The 17,727-nt window shown below is 41.6% G+C and overlaps 1 protein-coding gene across 5 annotated transcripts in view; it reads right to left on the bottom strand.

Moving 5' to 3' along the window:
• Window positions 1-17,727, bottom strand: part of rai14 (retinoic acid induced 14) — a 325,587-nt gene that overhangs the window by 49,072 nt on the left and 258,788 nt on the right. For 4 of the 5 annotated variants that reach the window (XM_068031268.1, XM_068031277.1, XM_068031259.1 and 1 more), the window contains 4 exons: window positions 10,401-10,487; window positions 10,111-10,203; window positions 8,750-8,857; window positions 8,243-8,309 (listed from right to left, as the gene is read on the bottom strand). In XM_068031268.1, coding sequence (XP_067887369.1) covers window positions 8,243-8,309; window positions 8,750-8,857; window positions 10,111-10,203; window positions 10,401-10,487 — 355 coding nt within the window. The remainder of the gene's footprint in view (window positions 1-8,242; window positions 8,310-8,749; window positions 8,858-10,110; window positions 10,204-10,400; window positions 10,488-17,727) is intronic. The other variant, XM_068031285.1, reaches the window with a different exon arrangement.

Here is a 17,727-nt window from a genome sequence, read left to right as displayed (position 1 = left end):
ATTATCCTTAATCCTGCCAATGACTTTTCATGACCCCTTTTAGCCCTCCTGACTCCTTGCTTAAATTCCTTCCTACTGTCTTTATATTCCTCAAGGGATTCGTCTGTTCCTAGCCTTCCAGCCCTTACGAATGCTTCCTTTTTATTTTTGACTAGGCTCACAATATCCCGCATTATCCAAGGTTCCCGAAACTTGCCAAACTTATCCTTCTTCCTCACAGGAACATGCTGGTCCTGGATTCTAATCAACTGACATTTGAAAGACTCCCACAAGTCAGATGTTGATTTACGCTCAAACAGCCGCCCACAATCTTAATTCTTCAGTTCCTGCCTAATATTGTTATAATTAGCCTTCCCTCAATTTAGCACCTTCACCCGAGGACTACTCTTATCCTTACCCACAAGTACCTTAAAACTTATGGAATTATGGTCACTGTTCCAGAAATGCTCCCCTACTGAAACTTCTACCAGCTGGCCGGGCTCATTCCCCAATACCAGGTCCAGTATGGCCCCATCCCTAGTTGGACTATCTACATATTGTTTCAAGCCGCCCTCCTGGATGCTCCTTACAAATTCTGCCCCATCTAAGCCCCTAGCTCTAAGTGAGTCCCAGTCAATATAGGGGAAGTTAAAATCACCCACCACTACAACCCTGTTACCTTTACATCTTTCCAAAATCTGTCTACATATCTGCTCCTCTACCTCCCGCTGGCTGTTGGGAGGCCTGTAGAAAACCCCCAACATTGTGACTGCACCCTTCCTATTCCTGAGCTCCACCCATATTGCCTCGCTGCACGACCCATCTGAGGTGTCCTCCCGCAGTACAGCTGTGATATTCTCCTTAACAAGTAATGCAACTCCCCACCCCTTTTACATCCCCCTCTATCCCGCCTGAAGATTCTAAATCCTGGAACATTTAGCTGCCAATCCTGTCCTTCCCTCAACCAAGTCTCTGTAGCAGCAACAACATCATAGTTCCAAGTACTAATCCAAGGTCTAAGTTTATCTGCCTTACCTGTTATACTTCTCGCATTGAAACAAATGCACTTCAGACCACCAGTCCCGCTGTGCTCCGCAACATCTCCCTGCCTGCTCTTCCTCTTAGTCTTACTGGCCTTATTTACTAGTTCCCCCTCATTTTTTTCACTTGCTGTCCTACTGCTCTGGTTCCCACCCACCTGCCACACTAGTTTAAGCCCTCCTGAGTGACGCTAGCAAACCTCGCAGCCAGGATATTTGTGCCCCTCCAGTTTAGATGCAACCCGTCCTTCTTATACGGGTCCCATCTGTCCCTGAAGAGATCCCAATGGTCCAGATATGTGAAACCCTCCCTTCTACACCAGCTGTTCAGCCACGTGTTTAGCTGCACTATCTTCCTTTTTCTAGCCTCACTGGCACGTGGCACAGGGAGCAATCCCGAGATTACAACCCTAAAGGTCCTGTCTTTTAACTTTCGACCTAACTCCCTACACTCCCCCTGCAGGACCTCTCCACTCTTCCTGCCTATGTCATTGGTACCGATGTGTACCACAACGTCTGGCTGTTTACCCTCCCCCTTCAGAATGCCCCCTGTCGTTCAGAGACATCCTTGACCCTGGCACCAGGGAGGCAACATACCATCCTGGAGTCTCTTTCACGTCCACAGAAGCGCCTATCTGTGCCCCTGACTATAGAGTCCCCTATAACTATTGCTCTTCTGCGCTTTGTCCCTCCCTGCCAGCCATGGTGCCGCTGCTCTGGCTGCTGCTGTTTTCCCCTGATAGGCCATCACCCCCAACAGTATCCAAAATGGTATACACGTTCGAGAGGGGGATAGCCACAGGGGATTCCTGCATTGACTGCCTGCCCCTTCTAGCAGTCACCCAACTATCTGCCTGCAGATAGTCTTAGTAAAACTGTAAAGGGCTTTGGAGAGACTGCACCTGGAATACTGTGTGCAGTTTTGGTCTCCACATTTAAGAAAGGATATATTGCACTGAAGGCAGTGCAGCAAAGACTTACTAAACTGGTCCCTGGGATGGGGGGGGGGGGATATCCTCTCATGAGAGGCTGAGTAAATTGGGCCTATATTCTCTGGAGTTTAGAAGAATGAGAGGCGATCTGATTGAGACATACAAGGTTCTGGAAGGGCTTGATAGGGTAGAAGCTGAGAGATTGTTTCCTTTGGTTGGGGAATCTAGAACACAGGGGCAAAGTCTCAGGATAAGGGGTCAATCATTCAGGACCGAGATGAGGAGAAATTACGACACTCAAAAGGTTGTGAATCTTTGGAATTCTCTACCAAAGAGAACAACTGCTACGCGGAGCAGGTTTGAGAGACCACATGGCCTACTCCTGCTCCTATTTCTTATGTGCTTGCAGAATAAATACTTAGTTAGGCAGCAGCCAGAACATCATGTCTACCTCTGGGCATATTATTTTGGCAAGGATGTCAAGATCATGTAGATAGTGCAGATGAGATTCACTAAGATGATCCTAGTGTTGATTGATTTTATTCATGAGAAAGTACTAAAGAAATTGGATCTCTTTTCATTAGAACACAGAGGGCTAAGGTGAGATATGATAGAGATGTTCAAAATTGTGAAGGGTTTTGAAAGGACAAATAAGAAAGTTATTTTCACAAATTAGTGAGTCTAAAGTGTAGAAATTTAAGAGTGTCAAAGGAATGAATGGAGAAAGTTCAGCTTTTTTTTTGAAAAAAAGTGTTGCTAGGACATGAAATATCATACAGAAACAGTGTTCAAAGCAATAGCTTTTAAAAGGGAAATGATTAAATAATTGAAAAATAAAAATGTAAAAGTATATCGGGAAGGAGCAGAGTGGGTAGGGATCAAGTTCATAACTTTCAGAAAGCTGACATTGGCGCAATGGGCTGAATGGTGCCCTTTTTGTGCTCTAAAATTCAAGTGATTCTCCTGGTCAAAAAAGGATCTTAGCATGCTTAGAACGCTAAGTATTCTACAGTTCACAATATTTTACATGCAATTCCATGCCTAGTCTTCCTTCCCCCCCAACAAGTAAATGAAATTTAAATCAAGTAGCTAAATTATTTAATTGGTTGGTGGAGCAAACTCCCAGACAAGGTAGTTGATTTGAGACAACTGTTGCCTTTAAAAAGGAGCTAGATTAACATGTCTGTTGACAGGTTTACACAGCTTGGGCTGGATCTTGTGCTCGGCCGTGGAGGTGGGGGCGAGGGACGGAGAATTGCAGCGGCAGCAGCCACCACAGAATCTGACACCAGGATTGCTGGGCCCGATCCTCCCAGGGCGGGGAAGCTCCACGACAGCACCTCCTCCAATCTGTGATGGGACCCTGGTTTAAACATTGAAAATACCTCTCTGCATAAATTTCAATGTCATCCACCGCGATCTTCCCATCCATTCCCGATCTTGAGCTTGACCAGCATACATAAAAACATACATAGAAAATAGGAGCAGGAGTAGGCCATTCGGCCCTTCGAGCCTACTCCACCATTCATTATGATCATGGCTGATCATCCAACTCAGTAGCCTGACCCCACTTTCCCCCCATATCCTTTGATCCCTTTCGCCCCAAGAGCTATACCTAACTCCTTCTTTAAAACATACAATGTTTTGGCCTCAACTGCTTTCTGTGGTAGCGAATTCCACAGGCTCACCACTCTGGGTGAAGAAATTTCTCCTCATCTCAGTCCTGAACAGTTTACCCCGTATCCTTAGACTATGACCCCCGGTTCTGGACTCCCCCACCACTGGGAACATCCTTCCTGCATCTACCCTGTCAAGTCCTGTTAGAATTTTATAGGTTTCTATGAGATCCCCCCTCACTCTTCAGAATGCCAACGAATATAATCCTAACTGACTCAATCTCTCCTCATACGTCAGTCCTGCCATCCCAGGAATCAGTCTGGTAAACCTTCACTGCACTCCCTCTATAGCAAGAACATCCTTCCTCAGATAAGGAGACCAAAACTGCACACAATATTCCAGGTGTGGCCTTACCAAGGCCCTGTATAACTGCAGCAAGACATCCCTGCTCCTGTACTCGAATCCTCTCGCTATGAAGGCCAACATACCATTTGCCCTTTTTACCGCCTGTTGGACCTGCATGTTTACCTTCAGCGACTGGTGTACGAGAACACCCAGGTCTCGTTGCATATTCCCCTCTCTCAGTTTATAGCCGTTGAGATAATAATCTGCCTTCCTGTTTTTGCTACCAATGTGGATAACCTCACATTTATCCACATTATACTGCATCAACCATGCATATTTGCCCACTCACTCAACTTGTCTAAATCACCCTGAAGCCTTTCTGCATCCTCCCATCCCAGTTTTGCATCACAACTCATCCTCCCACCCAGTTTTGTCTCATCTGAAAATTTGGAGATATTACATTTAGTTCCCTCATCTAAATCATTAATATAAGTTGCGAATAGCTGGGGTCCTAGCACCGATCCCTGTGGTATCCCACTAATCACTACTTGCCATTTGGAAAAAGACCCATTTATCCCTACTCTGTTTCCTGTCTGCCAACCAGTTTTCTATCCATCGCAATACACTATCCCCAATCCCATGCGCTTTACTTTTACACACCAATCTCTTATGTGGGACTTTGTCAAAAGCCTTCTGAAAGACAAATAAACCACATTGTTTGGCTCTTCCTCATCAACTCTACTAGTTACATCCTCGAAGAATTCTGGTAGATTTGTCAAGCATGATTTCTCTTTCCTAAATCCATGCTGACTCTGTCTGATTCTACCACTGTTCTCGAAGCGCTCTGCTATAAAATCTTTGATAATGGACTCTAGAATTTTCCCCACTACTGACGTCAGACTGACTGATCTATAATTTCCTGCTTTCTCTCTACCTCCCGTTTTAAATAGTGGGGTTACATTAGCTACCCTCCAATCTGTAGGAAATGTTCCAGAGTCTATAGAATCTTGGAAGATGACCACCAATGCATCAACTACTTCTAGGGCCACTTCCTTAAGTACAGACCGTCAGGCCCTGGGGATTTATCGGCCTTCAATCCCATCAATTTCCCCAACACCATTTCTCTACTCATACTGATTTGCTTCAGTTCCTCTCTCTCACTAAGCCCTGTGTTCCCCAACATTTCTGCTATGAAATTTATGTCCTCCTTTGTGAAGACAGAACCAAAGTATGCATTTAGTTGGTCAGCCATTTCTTTGTTCCCCATAACAAATTCCCATGTTTCTGACTGTAAGGGACCAACATTTGTCTTCACTAATCTTTTTCTCTTTACATACCTCTCAAAACTGACTGTAAAAGTTTCTATGTTTCCCACAAACTTGCTCTTGTACTCTATTTTCCCCTTCTTAATCAATCCCTTGGTCCTCCTTTGCTGAATTCTAAACTGCTCCCAATCCTCAGGTCTGTTGTTTTTTCTGGTGAATTTATATGCCTCTTCCCTGGATCTAATGCTATCTCTAACTTCCCTTGTAAGCCATGGTTTAGCTACCTGTCCCATTTTATTTTTGCGCCAGACAGGAATAAACAATTGTTGCAGTTCATCCATGCACTCTTTGAATGTTTGCCATTGCCTTTCCACCGTCATCCCTTTAAGTAACGTTTCCCAATCCATCATAGCCAACTCGCGCCTCATACCTTTGTAGTTTCCTTTACTAAGATTCAGGACCCTAGTCTCAGAATCAACTATGTCACTCTCCATCTTAATGAAGAATTCTATCATGTTATGGTCACTTATCTCCAAGGGATCTCGCATAACTAGACTGCCAATTATTCCTCTCTCATTACACAATATCCAGTCTAGGATGGTCTGTTCTCCAGTTGGTTCCTCAACGTTTTGGTCCAGAAAACCATCCCGTATACACTCCAAGAATTCCTCCTCTACGGTATAGTGACTAATTTGATTTGCCCAATCTATATGCAGATTAAAATCACCCATAATTACAGAAGTTCCTTTATTGCATGCATCTCTAATTTCCTGTTTAATGCCATTCCCAACATCACCACTACAGTTTGGGGGTCTATATACAACCCCCACTAATGTTTTTTGCCCCTTAGTGTTTCTCAGCTCTACCCATACAGATTCCACATTGTCAGAGCTAATATCCTTCCTCACTATTGCGTTAATTTCCTCATTAACCAGCAATGCAACGCCACCGCCTTTTGCTTTTTGTCTGACATTCCTAAATACTGAATACCCCTGGATGTTAATTTCCTCTCCCCTGGTCACCTTGCAGTGATATCTTCGTAATCCCGACTATATCATACCCGTTTACATCTATTTGCGCGATTAATTCATCCACTTTATTGCGAATGCTCTGCGCGTTAAGGCACAAAGCCTTAAGGTTTGTCTTTTTAACATCACTTGGCACCTTCCCACTATTTTTCACTGTGGCCCTGTTTGATTCGGGTCCTCAATTTCTCTGCCTATCACTTTTCTTATTCCCCTTACTGTCTTTTGTTCTGGTCTTTGATCCCTGTCCTCTGACTCCTTGCAAAGGTTCCCACCCACCTGCCAGTTCAGTTTAAACCTTCCCCAACCACTTTAGCAAATACTCCTCTTAGGACATCAGTCCCGGTCCTGCCCAGGTGTAACCCGTCCAGTTTGTATTGGTCCCACCTCCCCCAGAACCGGTCCCAATGTCCCAGGAATCTAAAACCCTTCCCCTCACACTATTTCTTCAGCCAGGTATTCATCCGATATATCCTGCTATTTCTACTCTGACTAGCACGTGGCACTGGTAGTAATCCTGAGATCACTACCTTTGAGGTCCTACTTTTCAACTTACTTCCTAATTCCCTATATTCTGCTTTTAGGACCTCATCCTTTTTTTCACCTATGTCGTTTGTACCAATGTGTACCATGACCACTGGCTGTTCATCCTTCCCCTTCAGAATGTCCTGTAACAGCTCGGAGACATCCTTGACCCTAGCATCAGGGAGGCAACATACTATCCTGGAGTCTCTTTTACGGCCACAGAAACGCCTATCTATTCACCTTACAATTGAATCCCCTATAACTATTGCATTCCCACACTTTTTACTTCTCCCCTGGGCAGCAGAGCCAACTGTGGTGCAACGAATTGGGCTGTTACTGCTTTCCTGAGAGGCCATTCCCCCCAACAGTATCCAAAGCAGTATATCTGTTTTGCAGGGGAATAACCACAGGAGATTCCTGCACTGCCTGCTTAGTCCTCTTGCTCGGCCTGGTGGTCACCCATTCCCTTCCTGCCCGTGGGGTCTGAGCCTGCAGTGTGACCACCTCTCTATACGTGCTATCCACAATGCTCTCTGCCTCGTGGATGCTTCACAGTGTCCCCAGCTGCCGCTCCAGCTCCAAAACCCGGGCTTCCAGCAGCTGCAGCTGGAGACGTTTCCTGCACACATGCTGGTCCCGGACACTGAAATTGTTCCTGGCTTCCCACATAGAGCACACCACGGCTTTGAGCTCTCCTGCCATGACTTAACCCTTTAAATTAAACCTTTTGGAAGATCGTGGTATCAAATAATATCAATTACTCTCGGGCCCGTCTTCCCTGGTCCTCGTTACTACAGAACTCCCTAAAAAACGCTACTTACTATATATGAAAATAAACTGCGGCACTTCCTTAACTTTCCTGTCCATAAGAAGCTGGTGCCATCACGGAGGGGAAGGGGTCAACTCTGCATTTTGTTTTTAGATGTGGGGGGTGGGGAGAAGGGGTCAACTCTGCATTTTGTTTGAAGGGCTGGCAGCCTTTTAAAAATGACGGCATCACCTGCTCCCACATCAGGTGACGCCGTTCACAGCGTTGATTATGCTGGGGGGGTGGTGGGGGTGGGGTGGCGGGCAGCCACTGTCAATATGTTAAGTGGCTGCTCACCACAGAATCATGGCGACGCAGGTCCCATGCAGGGTGGCCACCATTTTCTGCACCCACCGCCACTCCCGGCAGTGGGACAAGAAGATCTGGCCCCTTGTGTATTAGTAATGGGAAGAATAATTTATCTTGTTAATCTCAATAGCGCTGACCTTACCTCCAATAACTACTTTAAATTTTGCATTAAATTATCAAACTTACTGCCGAGTTTGGCAGATAATGGTTTGGCAGAAAGTTCAGCCCAACTTCTTAAACCTCATACCCAATTTATAATATGGAACTGCTTCACTGCAGGCGATTACACAATGGCGCTGAATTTGGTCCATTTATGCTGCAGGACAATAACACAACAGTTACACATAAGTATCAGGATTAGCCATACTATTTATAGGCCAGCAACCTCATACAGTACCTATTGCATCAAATGGCACTTCTTCACTATTCCTATAGTCTTGCTTTTTGAGGTTATTTTGTTGTGCCTAAAATTTAAAAAAAATGCATCAATATAAAAGAGAATGAGCTTCAATGTCCAACATCTGTTCAAAAGTATTTTATTTTTGATTTGCAAGTAGTTCTGAAATGGAATTATATTTCCTGCACATCACATACACATGGGAGGTTGAACACATGGTTGCCAGCTTCTTTTTATAATTATGTACACTGCAAACTGGTTATACTGAGTAGGTTCTTATCTAGTACAACACTTGTAGTATTACCATAGAAACTGGAGCATGCCATTAAGCCCCTCAGGCCTGTTTCACCATTCAATTAGATCATGGCTGATCTAAATTCCATTTACTCATGTTTGCTCCAGATACCTTGACACCTTTACCCAACAAAAATCTATTTACCAATCTTGAAAATTACAATTGACCCATCCATTGAAACAGCAGGCATATTCAACTTAAAAGAAAAATACCTCTTGAATGTTTTTGTCCCGTAGTTGTTGATTCAGGTTTTGTATCACTTCCAATAAATTTGCCTTTTCTGCTTGAAGCTTTTTCATTTCCTCATCATTCTCTCTTTCCTGCACCGCAATTATAGCAAAATGAGCAAGGTCATCGACTCCGAACAGGAATGAAAACAAGTTTTAAAAATAATTTTATTTTGCAAATAAGAGGCACATGTTGAGTGGGCTAAATGTTATTTGGAAACTTGCAAAGGACGCAACTGTCTGCTACTAATAACAATACACAATTTTCTTTCATAAATTAACCTCTTTTATGGGTGGGGCGATGAGTTTAAAAATGTTTCTTTCCAGATTGCATAACACAATAAATTGATAGTTTGTTAACAATTTCCCAATTACACCACCAGGTACACTGGGGTGAGATTTTACCTAATGAATCCGCAGGGGGCTGGTCATTCAGAAACTTGTGAGGAGCCTGCAATTCGGGATTCCTCGTCGTTGTATGCAGTTTTAACTCCACAGCATGCCTGTGGCATCACTGATCGGCTGATCTCCAGCCAGGGAACCAGATTGACAAGCTGGGCCTCCAGCTGGGTGGGGAACAAGTTGGTGAAGGCCACAGCAGCAAGTTAGACCACAGTGGAGATGAGGAGATGAGGTTTTGTGGGGGTCGGGTGGGGGTGGGGGCAGGGGGTCAATCAGATCAACTGCCAATCCTTGGTTGTTGGGGGGAGCGGTTGGGGGGGGGGGGGGGGTGTGGGAGGGTTATCATATTTAAAATTCCAACCCATCTCCTGAGAGCAGGTTGGCTGCCCGTCCACCTTCTGGTCTCAGCTAAATTTGGAAATGGGTGGGTTGGAGTCGGGTTTGGGTCACAAAACAGATTTCTCAGACTTTAATCCCTCACTCAACTCAAACCTTCCTTTTTTTTTTAAAGATTAAAATTCAGCTCATTTCTCAAACCGCTAGGTAAAAGAAACCTCCTTTTGGCAATGATTTAACTACCAACAAAGCTGCTCATACTTTCATATGCACCAATGTATAATTGTACATATGCACCCCCTCGCTCAATAAAAGAAATACAGTAAGCAGTATTAGGTGTGATCTGGACTTGGCTATTTAATGCCTCTAATATTAAATTGCATCGAAACAACCTAAGGTTTATTAGAAATGTAACAAAGCCCAGAATAGTTTGCTCCAATAGAACTTCACCATAGTCCATTAAGTAGAGCAAAGAAACCAAATCAAAATCTACAATTTTCTTGTGACCAAGGACTTTACAGAAAAATATCTTAAAATAAATTTGAAATGATAATCATCTAGGTTATAGAAATGTTACAATAATATTAGACATTATGTTGGAAAACTACCTTATCAGATGTTTCTTCCACTTTAGATGGCTCATATTCTGATGAACGAGGACTGTGGGACTCTGGAGATGGTACCTCACTAGCCTGGGGACTCTAGACAAAACATCACAAAGTATTGATGAACTGACTGCAGTAATAAATTTCATCAGTAATGGAAAAATAAAATGATTTAAATTCTGAGAAATTCAGTAACTAACCATTCTTAAAAGATGTAATGTAAGCTGAATGTCTTTCTATAAATATTTATGTTGCTAATCAGATGGCCATTAGTTAGATGTTTTCACTTTTACCTGCATAGCACTGGTTGGCGGTGGTGGTGCTTTTCGTTTTTTAGGAGTTCCACTTCTATCTGCATAGAATCTAATGGCAGGATCCAGCTGAAAATTTTACAGATCAGAAATGTAGAGGAGTTAGTTTTGTTAGTAAAAGTTGTGAACTTGAAATTTACACAATGAGTTAATACATGCCTTCCTCTGTTATTTGTTCAAGTTTGTGCGTGCTCATTTAGTTGTGAGTTTGACATGCATAAGCAAAACTCAAATTTAAAATGGATAGTATTGATGTATCCATATCATCAAAAGTTTTGCGTCTGCCATGTGAATGAAGCAGACAGATTAGCTGCTATGATATCTAAGCCAACCAAAAAAAAAATATGGCAGATCTCCGAAGGAAAGGGTTAACAACCCCTTTTGGATATTGATAGTTAAACTAAAAAGGCAGCAATATACAGTAATCATTAGAGGCTCCAAGAAGCTTTTGCTACCAGCAGGTCTTGGGTATAAAAAAAACAACTGATAAAGGAGGAAGGAAGAAAATTCCACAGGGCCAAATGGTCAAAGACTACCGAAGCAGTTAAAAAAGACAGGACACATCAGAGACACACAAGGTTGAGAGGGTCCGCACCCAGACAAAGGGGGCCTGCATATTACAATCATCCATAAAAACAAGCGAGATAATTGCACCTGGTTTTAAAATCACAGAGAAGTTGAATGCAAACTGACAACTGTCCATCATTGGGGCCTTGCAATGATGATGGTTTTTTTGTGGGGGTGGGGTGGGGGGGGGGGGGGGGGGGAGGTGGGGAGCATTGATTGGACAAAATGTGACTCTACCCTAACTTTTACTCATGCCTCAATTAGCAAGAAATACATAAAAATGGGACATTGTGGTAGATTTGGCACTGCGGTCAATGAGAGCTTAATGTAGCTCCACCTGGAGGAGGATGTCCCACCAGAAGTAGTACCACATGAGAGCTGATTACTGTGCTTCCTTGATACCGATTCCTTGATTTAAAGATTAGAGGCATTGCTTGATGCTGTCTTTACACTTGTGTAAACTGTTTTAATGTTGTGCTGCAATGTTAAATCATTGAGGGTAACTTTGATTAACACACAGAGTAGTATGACTGGCTAGATACTGTCTAGGTCCATGAATCACTGGAACACCTGTATCCCTACATCTCCAACATTATTGCTCAGAGGTCATCTTGAGTACATTGTGGTGTTCAGCTGCTAAGATAGAGCTACATTTACTCTTCCTTATCATTTGAGGCCACTACTCAGCCATTCTCTAGTCGAATAACTAGGAAAATTCAGGCAATTGTGGCTGCAAGAAAGTAATTTTGAAATAAAATACTGTTGGGAAAAATTGGTTGCATTTTAATAACTCAATGGGACTGTGTTTGTGTTCAGCAGGTGAAACAACAGACAAAAGCAGGAAGGGTTAAGGGAAAGAAGCAGTTCAGGGCATTGTTACATTTTGGGATCATTTGTCCCTTTTTCCACAGAAAATATTTGGAGAAAAAATTATATTTACAGATGGCATTTTAAAACAAAGTGTACTCACCCACATTTTTGTAAAAAGGGCACAGAGATGATACGTGGTTAAAGTGTTAATGAATTCTGCTTGAAAATTATTTCCCCAAACACTGCATACAAGAGATCTGTTTGCCTATCTGAGTAATCAATAAACATCGCACACCAATTGCATTGGAGATCTCTGGTCCCTGATATTCAGCTAGAGGCCATATGCTCACAGGCCCTAGCCTCAAGTTGTGAACACAGGGAGCTGAGAAAAACAGATACATGCAAATCGGTTAGGCTTTCAAACAGAAGAACGCAAGAGGCCAGTTAGAAGTCAATGGGGTAGAAATTTTTTTTTTGGGTTATAGTTTTCAGAATTAAATTGGTCTTTCATGTACGAATTTTGCGGTGGGACTTCCCCATACTGCAAATGCGCAAGAAATGCCATGTTGAGATGTGTCTGCAACCAAAGTGCACCTCCCCATTAAGAGGTGCATGTTGCCTTTAAATTGCATCAGAAACACCCGATAATCGGGCCTCTGATTAGCTAAGCTGCCAACGAACAGTGCAACAAGTGCTGGCAGCCACCTATTTAATAATTATGAGGACACCTGATCAATTTTACTTCAGGTGCATGCTGTCTGCACAGTGCAGGAGATGAGGATGTTTGCGGGGGCTTGCTGTGTGCAAACTGCCTGCCGCGTTCCCTGCATTATAACAGTGAACATATTTTAAAGAAACTTCATTGGCTGCAAAATGCTTTGGTGCATCTTGTCGTCTTGAAAGGCGCTTATAACATTTCAATTTCTTTCTTTTGTTTCTGCTACGGAGCTTGTGTACAATTGGCACTGAGCACAATGAAGTCCAAGACCAGCTTCTGTGACGTCACTGGGCAAGGCATTGAGACCATGCAATAAACCATGGAGTGAGTGGTCAGCTCTATGAACACTGCAGTGGAGGGCCACAGCAATGAAGCCTCCAATGAGAGCTCTGACAGTTTCGCTTGGAGTTTGGACTGGTGCTATTGTGACTCTGGTGTCTAGCATCTCCTCATGCTTTCATTTCCTGAAGGAGAGCATGAATAGGGGTTTTTTAGCACACCACTACAATCCTTAACTTTTTTTTCCCATGCAGAACAGTGAATATGTAGAAGCCCAGCCCCATGACAGTAGCATTGGCTCCACGAAACAAGCTCATGCCATCTTCTCTCAGGATGACAGCATGGCTACTCCCCTGCAAACCTCTGACCCAATACCTTTGTTAGTTTCACACAGTTAGCTGGTGCAGGCTGCCCTAATTGACAACAATCTGCAGCTGGGCCCTCAAAAGCCAGAGCTGCTCTACGTCACAATCCATGGCCACTTCAAGTGTCTTCAAGTCAACAATCGGCAGCTTTTCCCCTGAGGCCCCTGCGACATGCAAACAACTTCGCAGAAGCATTAGAATATTTAAATGAGGACAAAAGCCTGACATTGAGGAATTGCAGTAGGGTGATTTCAATTCAACATTAACAGAAGAAAAATTAGATAAATCCAGAATGTAGAAGATGTGAAGTAAAGAAGGCTTTCTTTGCATTGATATCAGTCTTTCTATCTTAGTTATGCAAGAGAAATACCTGTCAGGAGTAGTGTTTGAGAACATTTAGAAGGTGGATATAAGGAATAGGTAAGATTGTATTTGGGACTATTGACTCCTCACATCCTAGTCTAAATAAAAAATAAATAAAAATAAAAGTGTAATGGGTTCATTATTCTTGTATTATGCAGAAGAAGATTATACTGATTGATTTAACCTAGACTAATCAAAATTGTTGCTTTGTTTGTTCACTTGTTGAGCAACAAAGCTGATAAACAATTTATATTAGACCTTAAGTCAGCAGAGATTTTTTCAGATTGGAGAAGTACATGAAGGACACATCTGAAAGGCACTAATAGCTGTTTCAGACCATAAGGATTCAAGGCCTACTAATTTATCATCCCTAGGTTACAAGGGCCATAGGATCAATTTCCATACAGTGACGTCACTGAAACTGAGAAGGTATCCACAGCAGACCCAATTTGTAACGTGCATATTAGAGTGGTAAGGAGAAATAAGAAGAGGGAACTGCTTGTGATCTAACATTAAAATATTTCCTAGCAATGAAAGGCAAAGTGGGGATCTTCAGTCAAATCTAGGCTCAAAGGGAAGAAAGTTCGGATTTTAGAAAGTGAGCACTGAGGAAAGAATGCAGTGGCTGAGTGAAGGGTAAGTGGGAATATTAATGAAACGAAGAACGAAATGCATTATCTGTATACATTTTACCTGTAAAATTGGGTTTACATTGCCAGATTTGTTCTGATAGCTTGTTGTTTCATGAAAGTGGAAAATCTGCATATGAACCAATGAAGTAGAACACATTTTGAGAAGAGAAAAAATTGAATGAGGAAATAGATGAGAGAGATGAGGGGAAGGAGAGGGAGAGATAAATAGAGATATTTATCAATTTAGCTCAAGAAGGATATATATCTGTATTGGTTAATCCTGAGTAGGATTCAGCTCAAGAGAGGGGGAGAGAAAAAGGAAGGAAAATATATAGATAAAAATGAATAAGATAAAAAAAAATGCCATTCTCATGGGTGGAGGAAAAAAGAAAAATCTAAATTTAGATAGAAACTCCAAAAACTTTCCTGCCCATTTCACTACCACAATGCACCCTACCATACCTTTGAACATCCTGGACTTGAAACCCAACTTCCTCCCCCTCCATATTTTACAATTTCCATCCAGCTTGCTCCATATTTTGAACCCTTGATGCACCAGCTAATGTCAAGTTACAAAATACATCTCTGCTATAAACAACCACAGTTCCTAGGAACCACATGACACACAGAAATCCAGCAAATGCACAAGAGAATGCAGTTCTTTCCTGCTTGTTGGGATGATAAACACATGCTGGGAAACAGACAAGTACAGATGCCAACCATTTTTTAAGCTGATATTTATAAGATTATACAACTTTTTCTTCGCCAAAGCCTTGTGAGAAGGCAGAATATATCAGATGACTTTTTTTTTAAATTAGCTTTTTGCGCAGTTTTCTTCTGTTTCAAGGTACACTCTCAAAATACCTTGCAACTCTAAATAAAAACAGTAAATGCTGGAAATATCGGCAAGTCTATCATTATCTGTGGCAAGAGAAACATAGTTCACGGACCTGAAACATTAACTATCAGAACTGACTGCTTTTATTTCAGATTTCCAGCATCCGCAGTATTTTGCTTTTGTACCTTGCAACTCAAGTTTAACTATTGAAAATGCCAAGTAACCTTAAGATATTTTAGGTAGCACCATTACAAATATGAAACTATTCATATTAAACTGGACAACTAAAGTGACCTCAAAACTCCCGCCAAGATAATCTCCAAACACAACAGCACTTATTACTATTTTAAACAATATAGAACAACCAATGCATGTTTGAGTGTAACATTTTATTCCATGCAGAAAAGTAGAAGGGAAAGCTCATCATGCATGATAGATATGAGCTAGTCAAATCACAGTGAAATTTTTCTTTGGCTAAATTGATACTCTGGGAATAAAATTACTAGAAACAAAAATCTTAGATGTGATTTTGTCAACAGTTTTTTTAATTTAAAAACAATTCTAGGACTTCTAAGGAAATGTATATATACTGAACAAAATTTTCTTCGCAGATTCCAAATTTCAGTGGAACTTCAGAACAATGTCTATAATCTGTAAAATAAAATGCTAACTGGCTCATAAAATTATATGTAGTTTCTCAAAGAATTGGGGTATTAAATTTAATACACAATTACCACGTATAAAAACAAGGTAACGATGAACAAATAAGTGTGTGATAGATTATTTGGGCGAGTTCTGGAAATAAATTGGCTGAATACAATTCCTTTCTTCCTTACACTGAAACTTGGAATACTCGAGTCAAAGATCATTGCAGAGCTTTCCTCATTTAAAGCTAAACCAAGTACCAATATAATGTCTCCTATAGATATTTAAGATCTCTGTGTCCTTGGATTTTTATTATCTGCAGGCTGTATTGGTTTATCACAGACAAAGCGTAGTTCCAGACCTTATCTCAACCATTTTGCCTTTCTGTCGAGAACCTTTGAAATGTACATTATTTCTGCAGCCATTTTTATATTCAAAATATTTGATGCCACCAAAATAACAAAGAATCCAACCATCAGTGATGTGAGAGACAAAAAAAAAGTTGTTTGGCTATTTCCTCACACCTCCCTCATTTTTCTGAAAGTTTTTATTTTGAATCCTGCCCCACTGATGGTGTAGCTTTAAATCAGGCATACAATGAAATAATTTTAAAATAAGTAAAATAAGCAGTGGAATGATAATGGTTGCTCTCTCCCTCCCATCACTGCACATCCTGGCAAAACGGAATAGGAAGCAAGCATTATTTCACAGTGTAAAAGATCTTCTCCTACAAAGTGTCGTGGAAGATGCTAAAATAAGATTACTTATCACCTACCTGGTTAATTAATACCATTCGGTGAAATCCCTGATGGCTATTTTTAAAAAGTTGTTAACCCATTAAAATAATGATTATTTAAGAGGTTTAAAAGATAATAAAATAGTGAACAAATAAATGTTACCCAAACTCATTAATCAATTAGTTAAAATCAGACCAGAAAAGAAGAAATTCAAGCACTGGCAGCAGTACAGAGAATTGGCATGAGGTATCTAAGGAAGTTAAAAGAGTGAAAAATGTAAATGTGCAATATTTTAAATTAAATTTAGAGAGTAGGATAAGCAGACACAGGATGAAACTAGTAAAAGATTAAATTAAGGCTGATATCAAAAATTGCTTTTTTACAAGATAATTAATGTACAGCATGACCTTTCAGAAAAAATCCAGGCAAAAAGCCTGGAGTCATTTAGAAGCAATGAAATGCTACAATGGGGAAAGGAGATACTGAATATTTTTGGATGGATGAATGACAATTGGTCAAATCGTCTTCCTCATCTGTTATTACTGTGTCAGTCTCCACCATAAAGTTACTAACAGGAGGATGATAATGACCAGCTTAAGAAATTATCCACTTACACATTTCTTCTGTTCTCAGTTGTACAATGATGTGATGATTTGTCCTGCCCACCATGCTGCCTTATATGAAGTTCTTGGTATTCACACTATTCATAGTGAGGGCTCCAATCCTGCTGCCTCTTTTCTTTCCACCTCTCAACATAAGAAGTGGAGCAGGAGTAGGCCATTCGGCCCCTCAAGCCTGCCCCACCATTCAATAAGATCATGGCTGATCTGCCCCAGACCTCAACTCCTCTTTCATGCCAGCTCCTCATAGCCCTCAACTCCCCGATATTTCAAAAATCTATCTACCTTCTCTTTAAATACTTTCAGTGATCTAGCCTCTACAACTCTCTGGGTAGAGAATTCCAGACATTCACTGCCCTCAGAGAAATTCCTTCGCATCTCAGTTTTAAATGAGTGTCCCCTTATTCTGCAACTATGTCCCCTAGTTCAAGATTCCCCCACTAGTGGAAACATCTTCTCAACATCTACCCTGTCAAGCCCTCTCAGAATCTTGTACGTTTCAATAAGATCACCCCTCATTCTGCTAAATGCTAATGAATAAAGGCCTAACCAGTTTAGCCGTTCTTGATAAGTCAACCCCTTCATCCCAGGAATCAGCCTAGTGAATCTCTTTTGAACTGCCTCCAATGCCAGTATATCCTTTCTTAAATACGGGCACCAAAACTGTACACAGTACTCCAGGTGCATCCTTAACAACACCCTGTACAGTTGTAACAAGATTTCCCTATTTTTAAA

Source organism: Heterodontus francisci, chromosome 1 (genome assembly GCF_036365525.1).
Source record: "Heterodontus francisci isolate sHetFra1 chromosome 1, sHetFra1.hap1, whole genome shotgun sequence".
Classification (NCBI taxonomy): domain Eukaryota; kingdom Metazoa; phylum Chordata; class Chondrichthyes; order Heterodontiformes; family Heterodontidae; genus Heterodontus; species Heterodontus francisci.
This window is presented reverse-complemented; position numbering and strand designations above follow the sequence as displayed.